At 45.6% G+C, this 15,754-nt stretch overlaps 1 protein-coding gene across 1 annotated transcript in view; it reads left to right on the top strand.

Moving 5' to 3' along the window:
- The window catches only part of megf10 (multiple EGF-like-domains 10), a 39,446-nt gene that overhangs the window by 12,445 nt on the left and 11,247 nt on the right, over positions 1-15,754 (top strand). The window contains exons 5-8 of the mRNA XM_069677141.1: positions 9,474-9,720; positions 9,973-10,093; positions 10,860-10,996; positions 14,747-14,959. Of these exons, the coding sequence (XP_069533242.1) occupies positions 9,474-9,720; positions 9,973-10,093; positions 10,860-10,996; positions 14,747-14,959 (718 nt within the window). The remainder of the gene's footprint in view (positions 1-9,473; positions 9,721-9,972; positions 10,094-10,859; positions 10,997-14,746; positions 14,960-15,754) is intronic.

The raw sequence follows: 15,754 nt of genomic DNA, 5'->3' as shown, positions 1-15,754 counted from the left end.
ATGCCTCCTGGGCGCCTCCCTTTGGAGGAGACCTCGAGGTAGACCCAGAGCTTGCTGGAGGGATTATATATCCCACCTGGTCTGGGAACGCCTCGGGATCCTCCAGGAAGCTGGAAAACGTTGCTAGACAGAGGGACGTCTTGGTCACCTCGCTTAGCCTGCTGCCACCGCGACCCGACCCTGGACAAATGGATGGATGGATGGATGATTACGGCATTCTGAGGTCTGTTATTTCTCAATAGCAGACTGTTGCTATGAAGAACAGACCGTTGCTAGGGATGCTGCTCTGATCACAGCATCTGGAGGACTAACTGTAATCATGTAAATCCGCCGCAAGGAGTCCGGTAAATTTGACGTCGGTTTGTTTACAGAGAGAAAACAAGAAAAGAGACGAAACAGCTGCAACAGATGCAAAACTGAAGGCTACGAGCGAGAGAGCTACCGAGACGGCACGTGAAGTAAAATGAAACAGAACAGGGATACGGCGGAGTTTAAAGACGTGTCTGTTTGCTGTTTCCTGTCCTTAGTGTCTCCTAATCTTAATCTCTTCCTCCTCTGTTACCGCTGTCTGTGTCTGTGGGACAATATGTCGGTCCACATCAGTACCTGAAGTGCACACAGACCACACAGGCTTTCCTCTGTCACCGTCAGTGTGAGACGGAGCGGCTAAGAAGCTGCTGATTCTTCCATGTACATGTTTTATTTGAAATCTCTAAGTTGTCTGTCTGCATCAAATGTGGACATATCGGGTCCCGTTCAGCGTTCAGCCCCCGTTCAGCTGCCTGTCAGCCGCCTGTAATTTCCTCCACAGCCAGCGAAGCCTCCGAAGCATTGACTGTGTTTTACAGGTCAGCGGGCCCCAACAATATGTCTGAGGATCAATTTGGGGGCCGAGAACAGGAAATGGGGGAAGCAGGAAAAACAGAGGGGAGAAAATCGTGTGGTAGAAAATGACCCGGGGCGCTGGAGCTTGTGATTTAGTACACATGATACCAACACAAGACGCTCAGGAGGCCTCAAGTTCAGCTGTGGGAACATGGCAGAGACAACAATAAGTAGGCGTCTGCTAATCCTGCTGTCTCTGACAGAGCCGCTGGAGTGTTTGGACTGCTGAAGCTAACGTGCTCGTGACCTGTTTTCAGTCTTAACTCAGATTTGACTGATTTTATTCAACAAGTCGGTTAAATAAACAAGTTTCAGCTCCTCCAGCTGCTCTGAGCCACTAAACTCAACCAACACACTCATCATGCTGCACTTTGTGCTGCTTTTTCAGCTGCTTCAACAAGCAAGTCGTGTTGCTTTGCGGCGCAGACGCAGGTTTCATGACCTCTCTGCTGATTATTGTTTCTTCTTCATCACTTAAACCTGAAACGCCTCCAAACAAGCGCTGACCCGTTTCAGGGGACCAGCTCTGCGTCTTCTGTTCAGACGTTTGACTTTAGTTTCTCCGATCGTCTCTGTTGTGTACTCTTCCTCTCTTAACTGCCGCTGCGAGGTAGACGCTCATCACATGACCTCTTAGCTCCCCCAAACCTCTCCATCGCCCCCTGGAGGAGGGGCTGTTAGTTTAGGGAGCGCTTGATTTGCTCTGCAGCAGAGTTTTTAAATATCCCCGTCAATCATATTTGTTTAATCGTGGGAAGACGACATCGTGATCAGGATAATCATAATCAATAATCATTTTTTGGGTCAGTGAACATCACAGGACGTTGTAATGATGTGGTTTGACCACTATGTCAAACTGGCTGCGAGCCTGGCTCTTCCTGGGGACACTGCTGTAACAGTAAGGCATTTTAACTGGGAGGGTAACGCTAACAAAGCTAACTGGCTAATCTTCTATGTTTTTGACTTCTCTGATAACCTAAGATTAACATTTCAGGTTTCTTTTCTAGAATCTGCTCGGCCCTGTGACGGGAGAAAGAATACCAAAGTTTATTGGTACATTGTAATGAGTGTGTGTTGCTCCTGGAGTCAGATTTATAAAATATAACAGAAGAGCAACTAAAGAAATACAATAAACACACAATACACAGAAAGTATACAATGTATAATAAGTACATGCTTTCTAACCTACACAAGGAGACGCGGGATAAAACAATAAAAAACATTTGTACTCTTGTCCTTAGAGTTTTTAAAATCTGATTTTGCACATGAAACGATTTAGGAGCATTTAAAGCCCAAAGCCCCGAACGCGAACCCTTAAATGTACCACATGTTCATGTGCATATGTATGCACTTATACATGTGCACATGTATGCACTTATACATGCACCATGGGGGGCGACTCTTTCAGCGTTTAGCATAACTACAGTTACTTTACGGAGAAGCCGTGTGCCTCCTTGAGCTCTTTAAAAAACTCTTCTACACAACATGATGGCTCCTGCTTTGTCCTACATTTCCCATGATGCACTCGTTGTCCAATTTGCTCTAGATAGTCTCAAAGCCTGACCTAAGGTAACCCTGACATCATCGGGATTCTCTATTCTGTAACTACAGTGACGGCTCGGAGACAGCAGGAGAACTAACCATGACAGGTGAACTTGGTGTAAGTCTGCTGACTTTCCCTCTTATTTTACTCGCGACACCAAAAATCCCGTTTTGTGTGCAGCTTCTCTGTTTGACGCGTCTAAAATGGGGTCACCCTGATGGTGAGCACATGGTGAGAGTTTTATTGAGAAATGACAATAAGACTGTGGAGGAGGACACACATTCCCGCTCTGCATGGAAAACCGGAGGAATGCTACAGATGTTTTCTCTCACTGAGTCCTCGGTGCCAGTGTGCGAGGCGTTTTCTGTTCCCATGAGTGCGCCGTGCCTGCTGGACGGGGTAATCGCTGAAAAGATGGAAAAACATCCCGCTCCCAATCCCTCCCCAGCGCGGACCGGCCGAGCCGAGCCAAATCTTTAACAACTGGCAGCTCAGGTTTCAGACTCCGGGCCTTTTCTCGACTCTTTCCCCTGAAACCTCTCGTGTTCGAGGTGTGAAGAAGCTCATTTTTACGTTTTTATGACTTGTTGTGTCTCTGACGCTCGGTCCGTCTCGTGACCTCTGCAGGACCTCTGAGGTGTCTCTGATTTACCCTCCAAAATAAACAGAATAAAAACCATGGTTTCCTGCCTGAGACTGTGACACACTCAGCCTTGTGACCGAACCCTGGCACAGTGCGCTCCTCTTTGTGCGCGGCCATCTCGAATGGGCTGATGAAAGAGAACAGTCTGTTCTGCGAGGAGCCCGGAGCTCCTGGAGTTTGGCCTTTTCTTCAATCTAGGTCAGGTTTCACAAAGGTACCCGGCCGGCACATCTGAATGCAGCAGGGTTTTACATGTGCATCTTAGTATCTCTAATCTCCTCCTTCCCTTTTGTCCCCCGCCCCTCCCCCCTCCGTCCTCGCCACACAGGCCCAGACTGCCCGAGGAAAAGGAAGTATGCCGTTTTTGTGGGGGTCAGAGTGAACCAGGCTAATGCAGGAGGAATAAAAGGAGCCTGTTAATCACTTGAGCAACCTCAGAAAGGAGGAATGGTTGAGATTGTGTGTTACTCTGCATGCAGGGCACACAGACGGCCGGCTGTAGAGAGGAGCCCCACAGGACATTCCTGCAACCAAAATAACATTTTTAGGCTCCGATTTAAAAGTTTCAGAAACAAAATTACAACTTCAAGTTCTTCTTAGTCACGAGCTTTTTTTGGTGCTTTCAACCTCCAAAAAGAAAACGCTGTCATTGAGTTGGATCTTTTGTTTTTGCCAAACAATAAAACAAACAGCCGGATCTTAAAGGGATCATAAGGAGGATGTTTCCTGCATTTTGTCAACAACACAATCAAACTGGCCCCTCCTCCTGAGCTCACCAGAAGCTCCCTCCCGCCAAGCTAACACAGACAGTATCACAGTTACCTTTGGGCTAGCATGCCAACTGACGCTTACTGTTGCGCTAGCATGCTAACTGCCGGTTACAGTTGCGCTAGCATGCTAACAGCAGGTTACTGTTGCGCTAGCATGCTAATCACCAGTTACCCTTGCGCTAGCATGCTAATGGCCGGTTAGCTTGTCCTTGGCCTTATTCCTTCTGCTATCAGGTGACTAAACAGTTTGAGTCCTTTGTTTCTGTTCAGCATCCCGTGAACCTGCTGTAATCACACGTTGTTGTTGTTGTTGTTGACGCCTGATTGTGACGTCAGCCTGTGCACTTTATCTGTTCTATTTATTCCTCTTATGGACGGGTACGATTGTAAGAATTAACGGCCCTCTGGGATGAATAAAGTATCGTGAATCTGAGTCACTGTGACTCGGAAACGTTTCCCGCTCTTTCCGTTGTCGTCTAGAGCAGTTTTGTTTTTGCAGCGTTTGTTGAGCTCTCAGGGCCACCGTCAGATGAGCATCAGGAAGCATTTTGCAGGTTAAGATTAGGGATGGGCATTTCCAGTGATTTCAATCTTCGAGTAATCTAAGTACCTAATAAAAAAACAGACGTTGGACACCGACCTCCCGGCCCGGTGATAGTCGGCTGTTTGCCTGTAAGAGAACATTAACTAACTTTCTCATTAATGTAAATAAATAGCCAACAACATTTCAAAAGCATTGAACAACTTTAACAGGCCCTTCAGTTAAAGTTGTTGTAACATTCTGTCATCAGACGTCACAGCATAGCGGACTGTATGGACTTCTGTTCTGTGTTGCTCAACACGTAGCTCACATGTTTCCCACCCTCGTAGCTGTTGTCCGCCGTGATGTTGGCTTGTGCTCCGGCTCACAGAAGCCTTCTCCTTCCACAACACTTACTGGGAGCATATCTCCAGTCACCATGTTCCTTATTAGCAGGCTAACCGCTCTGGTATCAACACAACGGCGTGTGCTAACAGGGCTAGCTAATGATGTGATGCGAGACTGCCTGTTGTGTCTCCGCTGGCTTCTCCTTGTGCTTTAAGAGCATGTGGTTAAACACTGAAACATTGTCGTCAGGCGGACATTAACATCTACATGAATAAGAACGCTGCTGTGTGTCTGCTGAATGCTTAGAGCTAACTCATTGCTAACATCTCTCCACCAGCTGTCCTTACGTGAGGCTTCAGATGAATCGGGAAACAGGAGTTATTTTATGTAAAGAGAAATGAGTATTACTCATATTATTAGAACAGTCTGTGGACGTCAGCTCTGGATTTATAGACCAATTCAAACAACAATCACACAGCTGAGTGTTGCAGATGGATGTGAAACCACGGAGCAGGATGTGCAGAGTGATTGAAAGCTTCCCCGAGGTCACACACAGCCATGCTACTCAGATGCCCAGTTAATCTACATCTATACGCTGCATAGCAGAAACATTACGTGATGTTTGAATAATTAATTCAGATGGTGCTCGGCTCATTTCTGCCCCGGGGCAAAGGTCATGTGTCCTCTTTAAAGAACATGCGTGACTAAACCGAGGTTAACGACTATTTACTGTAAATATATTGTATGGTTCATACAGTCGACCCGGAACATGATTTATTAATATGTTTATTTTATTAAACACAAAGTAGTTCCTCTCTGCTGCTTTAATTAAGTGCATGTGTCCTCCACCTTCAGAGTGCATCCTGAGGGAGAGTCGGATCACTGCAGCTGCTCTGTGTTTTCTAATCAAAGCAGAGAAACCACAGCGAGCTGCAGGGGTCAGTCGCAGCCTGCAGGAGCCCACACAACACATGGGACACACTTCTTACTGCACACTGTGACACACTTCAATCTGAGGAGGATCTGAGGTGAAGCTCCGAGTCGAACGATCAATAGGAAAGAAGAAACAGTTGACAAGTGACATCACCAGGGAGCAAAAATCTCATGTGATCTGTTTAATTCTCACAATAACATGCTTCCAGAAGGATGTTAAGCTTTGCATAAACATGACGAAACGACTAAATCAAAGAGTCACTCAAAACAGACGTTACCTTTAAACAGACCTGACCACGTGTTAGACATGAAGGAAACAGGCAGTAAAACAGACAATCAAAATTTACTTTGAAGTCTTAAGACTCTTGAGGGTACCCAGAAACAGATGCACAAGTATACCTTCAAAAGGACATTAAATGGTTCCCCAGAACAGATGTTACCATGTGCAAGAAAGGAAGCAAACAAAGAAAGATGTCACAGACGTTAAAGGGTACTTCTGCCTCCAAAAGGTACATCTTAAAGAATGCTTTAAACTCTTGAGACTCGTAAAGCCGGGAACACACCGGATGCCGAAGCGCTGCAAAGCGCCGCGCAACGAAAATCGCGCTCGAGCCGGAGCACTTCCGTTCACACCAGACGCGCATTTCTCCGCGCCGGTCGACAAACGCCTCTGCTCCTCAGCTGTCGTTTACTCACATTTGGAGCTGTTTTTTTTCTTGTGTGTGTGTGTCTGTGTGTGTGTCTATGTCTGTGTGTATGTGTGTATCTTCATCTCTCTTGCGCTCTGTTTAGATGCTGACAAATATATAAAAGCACACAAATATGACATCGCATTTGTCAATCGCGGTGTTTTATTTTGAAAATAATTTTAATTTTGAAAATTTACCGAATTCTCTCGTTGTTTCATGTTTGACTTCCTGCCAGGATTGACGCGATTGCTCGCGGCTCGCAGAAAAAATAGACCAGACGCCGAAACGATCGCTGCAGGGCGCGAGCCGGCCGCGGAGGTGTGCACCGCGACGCGTCTGGTGTGAACGACACAATCGGTTAACATGGGCGCCGAAATGAAACGGGTTCCGCTCCGCGGCTATTCGCAGCGCTTAGGTGTCCGGTGCGTAAGGGTGTCCAAAATCAGATGCTAAAGGTTACCTTTAAATGGACACTGAATGTACCTCAAAACAGACCTGACCAAGTGTTGGAAATGAAGAATACAGTCCGTAAAACAAACGCCACATGTTGGAAATTAATTAAGCAGGCCTTAAAACTATGCTGACGGGGCGGCTTGAACAGACTCTACATCATAACTTGAAACAGAAACTAAAGCAGACATTAAAAATGGCGCTGAAGGGAACAGACTCTTAAACAGACTCTTTAGAGTACCCACAATCCGATGTGATCCGAAGTGTACCTTAAGACAGACCTTGATGCTAAATTGTACCTTGAAACAGAAGCTGAAGTGTTCTTCAAAACTGTCCCTAAAAAGTGACATTAAAAAATGTTTCTTTAAAACAGATACTGAAGGGTGCTTAGTGAAATCTAGTTTCAGAGCACAAAGATGAACTTTAACCTCAGACTCAGGTTTTACTAAACAGAATGATCCTTTAATAACCTGCTAATCAGTGAGCTAACTACAGCACAGAAACACTGTGTATGTTTTACCACTGAACTTTATATAGAGCTGTGTGACGTACAGCCCCTTGATGAAGGTTCAGCAGGCTCTGTAAACACTCGGCCTCCGTCGGCCTCCTGACGTCTTCTCCACAACATGAAACACATGTGGGATCAACATGTGGTCCGACACGCTCTCAGGTTCACATGTGGAGCCTCCTGATGTGAAGGCCAGATACACGGCTGCTCCTGTGTGCGAGGTGTGGCCTGATTAGGGGTCAAACCCAACAGCCAGGGGTTAATGAGGTGGGTTCAGCTCGCAGCCCGCCGAGCCGCGCAGTGATCGAGTCTGTGGCAGCTCGTAGAATCCGTCTCCATGTCGGCGATGAGGAGCAGGCTCTGGTTTCAGCCTCAAGAGTTTGTTTAGGAAATATGGAGGAAGAAACATCACTCATATCTCACGTCAGATTCAGGCTGCGCTGCGAACATGCAAACTATAGAGAGAGGAGCTGGAGCATGTGAAGCCTTTAGAGATGCAAAAAGGAAAGACGGGTGTGAGGAGCTGGAGGTCAGATGAGTTACAGTAAGGCAGTTTGAGGCATCTATGTTTATAAGAGGTCACAGAGGTCATTCAGAGTGCAAAGACAAGCTTCATAATGACTTTTAAAAACAATAAGCGATACACGATGGAGTTCAATAAAATACAGAGTGCAGATTAAAACACAGTTTAAGTTTCATGTTTCCCAAATCGAAAAAAGGAAATCAAAATGCAGAACAGAAAACGAGACAGACGAGCCAAAAGCCGCTTCGCCAGGTCGCCTCCTGATTCAAGGTTCTTCAGGCTGACTGCTTTTTAAAGATCTAAGGTTCCCACTGGGTTTGTGTTCTTCAAGGAGTAGATCTTTGTGTCGTCTGCGTAGCTGTGATCATGAGCATGCACAGGCTGAACAATGGCCCAAGAATCTAACGCCACTTGTTATGAGAATACGCTCAGATTTCAGGTCACCGGTGGGAAAAACTAAATAGGAAAACATTGCATCTGTAACAATGACTGTATATAAAGATGGACGACGTCTCCTCCTGTCATTGTACAAAGATGAAGCCTAAACCCCCCCGGAGCGGGCGCTGGTGGAGTCGCAGTGTTGACGTCACGCCCCTTCCTCTACCAGACACACACCTTTACCTTGTGTCCTTGGCGTGTTGGAGCCCTCAGGTGTCCTTGGCGTGTTGGAGCCCTCAGGTGTCCTCGGCATGTTGGAGCCCTCAGGTGTCCTCGGCGTGTTGGAGCCCTCAGGTGTCCTTGCCGTGTTGGAGCCCTCAGGTGTCCTCGGCGTGTCGGAGCCCTCAGGTGGGCTCAGTCTGCAGCAGAACAGCTTCTTGTGTCGGTCTGAAGCAGATATTCACGCTGATGGAAAGTTCAATGACTGTAGTGTTAGTGTTAGTTACGTCTCCTCTCGCCGTTCCTCCTCTACTCTGCTACTCAGGAACAGAACGCTGCAGGAGCCCCATTTGTCAACAGAGCTGTCAATCATGAGGCCACACCCCCTTTTTATAGCATCAAATAACTTATTAAAAGTAAACTTGTCAGAAACATGAACACTGTGACATAAATCAGCAAGATAAGAACTAACTATAATGACAGAAACCATGTTTGAGAAAAATGTATTTGACGTGTATTTTGATTTTATAGTTTGACTCATGTCCCATCTGTTAACATGGAGGAGGCGGGCTTTATGAGCTATACTACAGCCAGTCAGCAGGGGGCGACAGAGAGGGTATGGCTTCACTTTTAGGGAGCTGTCATGTCGGCCATCTTTTTATACAGCCTGTGATCTGTAACACATTCTGTATAACGCCAGCCTTCTCCTTTAAGCAGTATTTACAGTTGACTTCCTTTAGATTCACTCGACACCGCTGTAAATAGTTTGTCTTTTGTCCTGGAGCTGCTTTGAGGTCAGGGCTGAGGTCAGTTGCATCATGGGTCACTTTGTGTTAAAGAGTCATTACAGTAGCAGTGATTACCTGGATGATAACAGGACAACAACAATGTGACTCCTCTTGTGTTTGACGTGAGGAGATTATGTTACCTGTCATTAGTTTGGTGTAAAGCAGCCTGAACATGTGATCCTGCATGAGAAGAGGCTGTTAGAGGTAAAGATGAGACCTGAGCAGTGATACGTGTCAAACAAGAACTAACCCTGGGTTCTGTTTCCTCTTCCTCAGCGTGTGACAGTGAACACTGGGGCTCCCACTGCAGCAACAGATGTCAGTGTAAGAACGGAGCGCTGTGTAACCCCATCACCGGAGCCTGTATCTGCACGCCTGGGTTCAGAGGCTGGCGCTGTGAGGCCCAGTGCGAGGTGGGCACCTACGGGAACGGCTGCCAGCAGAAGTGTCAGTGCCAGAACGGAGCCGCCTGTCACCATGTGACCGGAGAGTGCAAGTGCTCGCCAGGATACACTGGAGCTTTGTGAGTAATGAGGAGGGAGGATCTGCTTCCTGTTGTGATGTCAAAGTAAAAGCCCAGGCAGTGACGATGCAAAAACACTTCCTGTTCTTTGGTAGAAAGTTTCAATGTTGCTAAATGTAAACATCACAGACTCATTGTTTCGTGGGCTACACTTGTAAAGCATTCAGAGAGGCGAATTTTAGCGAGCAAAAAATCTACAGAAGACAACTTTTACTTTGCGGTTTTATTAACTGGACTTTTTTCCTTCTACAGCTGTGAGGACCTGTGTCCTCCAGGCAAACACGGGCAGCAGTGTGAGGAGAGATGTCCGTGTCAGAACGGAGGAGTGTGTCATCACGTGACCGGAGAGTGTTCCTGTCCTGCAGGATGGATGGTACTCACCTGAACTGTTTGTTTGAACTCTTTACAACAATCATCGTCATCATTCATACACCCAGTGATCATTTTAAGTCTGGTTTGCACCTAATGGGAACAAAAAGTTTTAAATGTCTCCAGTAGATGTGTTCATCCTGCAGCAAACAGGCTGTCATGGCTGCAACATAATCCTGATGGGTCAAAGGTCGTCCACTAAAAGTTCTTGTTGTTTCCACTGACAGGCTCAGATTGTAAAAGTAAACCTTTCGTGGACAGACTGATTTGTCACATTTCCCTCCAGGGATTATGTTGCAGTCAATACAGGCTGTTTCATGGCTGCTGGCTGAAGCAATCTGTCGGAGCAATTCCAATTTTCTTTTATTCCTTTCAGTCAAGATTTAAGATACCAGCATTCCTCTTTAAGGTCTGGGAAAACAGATTCGTCCTCATAGTTCTGAGAGAACCTCACACATGCTCAGATAACATGTCAGTGTGAGCAGAACCAGAGGACAGGAAGTCGTGATTAGTGTCTGGGCATGAGCTCCTCCTTTAACATGTTTGATAAAGTTGAAAGACTCACACAGATGACTCCTGATAGACGGTTAGAAAGGCGACAGACTCCTGCGGTCATAACGTGATACGAGTCTGTGAATCTCTGGCAAGAAGCCTGATGAGTTTGCAGAGGAGGTGCAGGAGGAAAAATGAGGCCTAGCATGAAGTCATGTTCACATAGATTTAGCTGCTGACATGATCTTGATGTATGTTGCTGTGGTCGCTGTGTGCAGGGTACAGTGTGCGGCCAGCCGTGTCCGGAGGGGAGATTTGGACAGAACTGCTCTCAAGAATGTCAGTGTCACAACAACGGCTTCTGTGTGTCGTCCTCTGGGCAGTGTCTCTGCAGCCCCGGATACACCGGAGAACGGCAAGTCACACTTCACTACACCACACAGCAAACAGTACAGCGCATTGTGCAGCAGATTGTGGGATTACATCAAGTCCCTGAAACCCAGAGATGCTCCGGATTTACTGCAAAAGCATCAATCATCAGATTTATGGTGCGCTACACTTATCAGTCAAACAGCATGTGGATGCCTCTCACATTTAATGGACAGACAGACTGCAGCACAGAGTGCATTAGTTATCAGAGCCAGTCACAGTCACAGCGTGAACTCAAGCAGCACAAACCTGCAGCCAGAGGAGGATGAGGATGTTTCTAAAGAGTAGATTCAAACAATTATTATGAAAGAAACACACAGAAACATCTACATGTTATAATTTCATATAAATCTGCATCAACTAATCTGCTGTTTCTTTCATTAATGTACGATACATCACACAACAGGCAGGGTGGTGAAGAATGCAGGTCTTTCATCTACAAACCCCACTTCCCAAAAAGTTGGGACGTTGTGTAATATGTGAATAACAACAGATTTTTCTTTCTTACTTTCTTTCTTACGAGCTTTGTTACGAACTTTCTTACGTGCTTTCTGACGAACTTTCTTACGTGCTTTCTCACGTGCTTTCTTACTTACTTTCTTTCTTACGAGCTTTGTTACGAACTTTCTTACGTGCTTTCTTACACGCTTTCTTACGTGCTTTCTTACGTGCTTTCTTATGTGCTTTCTTACTTACTTTCTTTCTTACTTGCTTTCTTACGAACTTTCTTACGTGCTTTTTTACGAACTTTCTTACGTGCTTTCTCACGTGCTTTCTTACTTACTTTCTTTCTTACGAGCTTTGTTACGAACTTTCTTACGTGCTTTCTTACGAACTTTCTTACGTGCTTTCTCACGTGCTTTCTTACTTACTTTCTTTCTTACGAGCTTTGTTACGAACTTTCTTACGTGCTTTCTTACACGCTTTCTTACGTGCTTTCTTACGTGCTTTCTTATGTGCTTTCTTACTTACTTTCTTTCTTACTTGCTTTCTTACGAACTTTCTTACGTGCTTTTTTACGAACTTTCTTACGTGCTTTCTCACGTGCTTTCTTACTTACTTTCTTTCTTACGAGCTTTGTTACGAACTTTCTTACGTGCTTTCTTACGAACTTTCTTACGTGCTTTCTCACGTGCTTTCTTACTTACTTTCTTTCTTACTTGCTTTCTTACGAACTTTCTTACGTGCTTTCTCACGTGCTTTCTTACTTACTTTCTTTCTTACGAGCTTTGTTACGAACTTTCTTACTTGCTTTCTTACGAACTTTCTTACGTGCTTTCTCACGTGCTTTCTTACTTACTTTCTTTCTTACTTACTTTCTTTCTTACGTGCTTTCTTACTTACTTTCTTTCTTACTTGCTTTCTTACGAACTTTCTTACGTGCTTTTTTACGAACTTTCTTACGTGCTTTCTCACGTGCTTTCTTACTTACTTTCTTTCTTACTTGCTGTCTTACGAACTTTCTTACTTGCTTTCTTACGTGCTTTCTTACGTGCTTTCTTACGTGCTTTCTTACACGCTTTCTTACGTGCTTTCTTACGTGCTGTCTTACACGCTTTCTTACGAACTTTCTTACGTGCTTTCTTACACGCTTTCTTACACGCTTTCTTACACGCTTTCTTACGTGCTTTCTTACACGCTTTCTTACACGCTTTCTTACACGCTTTCTTACGTGCTTTCTTACGTGCTGTCTTACACGCTTTCTTACGAACTTTCTTACGTGCTTTCTTACACGCTTTCTTACACGCTTTCTTACGTGCTTTCTTACGTGCTTTCTTACACGCTTTCTTACACGCTTTCTTACGTGCTTTCTTACGTGCTGTCTTACACGCTTTCTTACGAACTTTCTTACGTGCTTTCTTACGAACTTTCTTTCTTACTTGCTTTCTTACGAACTTTCTTACGAACTTTCTTACGAGCTTTCTTACGAGCCCCTTGCAAGATTTCTCCAGATTCTCTGAATCTGTGGATGTTTTTTGGACTGTAGACGGTGAAATCTCTAAATTCCTTGTCATTGCATGTCGAGGAACGTTGTTCATAGACTGTTGGACAATTTGCCCACTCAGTCTTTCACAGAGTGGAGAACCTCACGCCATCGTTGATAGTGAACGAGGGAGCCTTTCAGGAGTGCTCCTGTTATACCCAATCATGGTACTATCACCTGTTACCAATTAACCGACTTACCTGTGGAATGTTCCAGATGTTTTTTGAGCATTCCACAACTTTCTCCGTCTTTTCTTGCCCCCTCCCAACTTTTTATGGAATTGGGGTTTGTATAAAAACACAGCTGATGGTGTTAATGAGGCACTGTGCTTGTTCAAACATACAAAACTGGGACCTTGATGTGCGTCACTGAGTCAGTCTGACATTTTACACTCGTCCCCGGTATTTGTTTTAGCTCCAGTAGCGCCAACACAAATACTGCAAGTTATCAGAGAGTTTACTACAGTACATATATCATTAGTTTTCAGTGCAGAAATGATTGCAAAACCAGAAGTTGTAAGATTTCTAAAGAGTGGAAAATGTCTCAGCGTGTCTCTGCACAAAGCCAAAGTACTGACAGTCAGAGTGGTCGTCCCCTTTTTAAAATACAGAACAAATTAGCCAAGAAACCACATTCATGTTTAAAGCAGGTTAACAGTGAACTGTTTGGGGTCATGTGAGGTGTTAAACTGTGTCTGTCGCTCAGGGGGAGAACCTGCTGTCCTCACTGGACCTGAATGACACCATGAAGGGCGAATCAAACGAACCAAATCCAAATTAAACATCAGCTCTAACTCGTCCACATCCTGAGAGAGGAGAGAAAACACGGGCAGGAAGCAGCGTCAGTGTTTTCTCAGACAGATCTCAGAGCGTCGCTCGGCTGCAGACACGTATAATTAACAGTATCAGAGAGCGCACAGCGTATACTTACGCAGAGTCAGGAATAGACCGTCAGAGGGCTCTGAAACCAGTAAATAAAGGTTTGAGGGAAGCCAAACGCCGCAGTCGCCCTACTGGGAACTGGGCCGGCCGAGCCACACCCGAACCCACTGGAATCCATTAAGAGCACTGGGAGAGGAGCTGCCTGCTGACTGGCAGAGCTGTGCAAGAACGTGGGGGATACATGAAACGGGACTGAGCAGAGCTGTAGGCTGGAGCAGAGTTCATCTTTGCAGAGTCAGAATGCTGATTGATTTCTGATCAGCATGTTACGTGATCTCCCCGATGAAACTGATCGCTAAATTTAGCACTTTGTGCAGATTTCTGACAACAAAGAGAATTCATATCAGGAGGAAATCTACAATCCTGCAGAGCGATGCACAGAGAACACCCTGCTGCTTAATGTCGGCAAAACCAGGAAGATGTTTGAGGATTCTGAAAACAGTAAGCACACCTTTGTCTACATTAGTGGAGCTGAGGTGCAGCAGGTAACAGTTTTAGGTCCATCGGGTGGAACAGAAGCCTCAGACTTGATTTCTTAAGGAAACACAAGAAAATCTTTCTTGTAAAGTTTAACAGAGAAACAATCGATCCATCCTGCACTACAGGAGCTGAGTGTGGAGAACAGGAAGTGACAGGCGTGTTTGTGTCATACTTTTCTCTTGAACAAAACACAAAATAAGAATATAAAAGAAAACTGAGTAAATGAGGAGAAACTGTTGCAGTAACAGATGTTTAATCCTCCTGAGAGAACTGATGTTGATCCCCTCCACTGTCTGACAGCAGCTCTCTCTGTGTCTCCTGCTGTGATCAGGTGTCAGGATGAGTGTCCGGTCGGTTCTTACGGCGCCGACTGTGCGAAGACGTGCCGCTGTCAGAACAACGCTAAGTGCTACCACACCAACGGGATGTGTCTGTGTGAGCCGGGATACACCGGGGAGACGTGCGAGGTCCGGCTGTGTGCGGAGGGACACTACGGCCTGCGCTGCGACAGGAAGTGTCCCTGCGACGTCCACAACACACGCAGGTATGCAGAAACACACACAGGTACGCAGAAACACACGCAGGTACGCAGAAACACACGCAGGTACGCAGAAACACACGCAGGTACGCAGAAACACACACAGGTACGCAGAAACACACGCAGGTACGCAGAAACACACGCCACACGTTTCTGCATATAAAGAAAGGGATGCTGTCAGAGTGAAATATCAGCTTTAATGATTCTAAAACAAAAACCTCTCTGTTGAAGTCTTCATGTTCTGTCCGTCCATGTTTGTGAGTGAGATCTTTGAGCCTGCAGACAGCTGACTGTGGCTCAGTGTTCAGCGAGCGGTTAGCTTAGCACAGCTGTATCTGCATGTGTGTCTGCAGAGAGCAGCTGTTCTGCTCCTGCTCAATGTGAGCTCTGTGTCAGGTGGAGCAGCTGTCAGTCAAACAGTCACAGGAAGGGTCCACCTGTGTCGCTGCAGATAATCCTCTCACTGCTGCAGGAGGGAAACACATCAGGCAGTTTCAGGAAACTGTTAAAAAAGCCTCTCTTAGATTTCTGCCAAATAAACTTTAGAGATCCGAACAAAAGTTAGAGGTTACGGTCGGCTTCGGGCTGCTTTCAGGTGCTAATTTTCTTAATTGATTAATCTATTTTTATCACCAGGATTCGTCGCGATAATGAGCGAATACTGAAGAAAGCGTGCTAACTACAGAATATAGTTCATCAACCTTTGCTGAAGTTTTCTGTTGTGTGTTTTAAGATGGTGAATAATCATCAACAGGAACAGTTTCAGGTTAGACATCAGCGACGCTCTCATGAAGCGCTGCG

Source organism: Semicossyphus pulcher, unplaced genomic scaffold (genome assembly GCF_022749685.1).
Source record: "Semicossyphus pulcher isolate SPU_LCO1_2020_fin unplaced genomic scaffold, fSemPul1.0.p SCAF_28, whole genome shotgun sequence".
Taxonomy (NCBI): Eukaryota; Metazoa; Chordata; class Actinopteri; order Labriformes; family Labridae; genus Semicossyphus; species Semicossyphus pulcher.
Note: the sequence above shows the minus strand (reverse complement) of the source record. Positions and strands in the feature narration are given on the sequence as shown.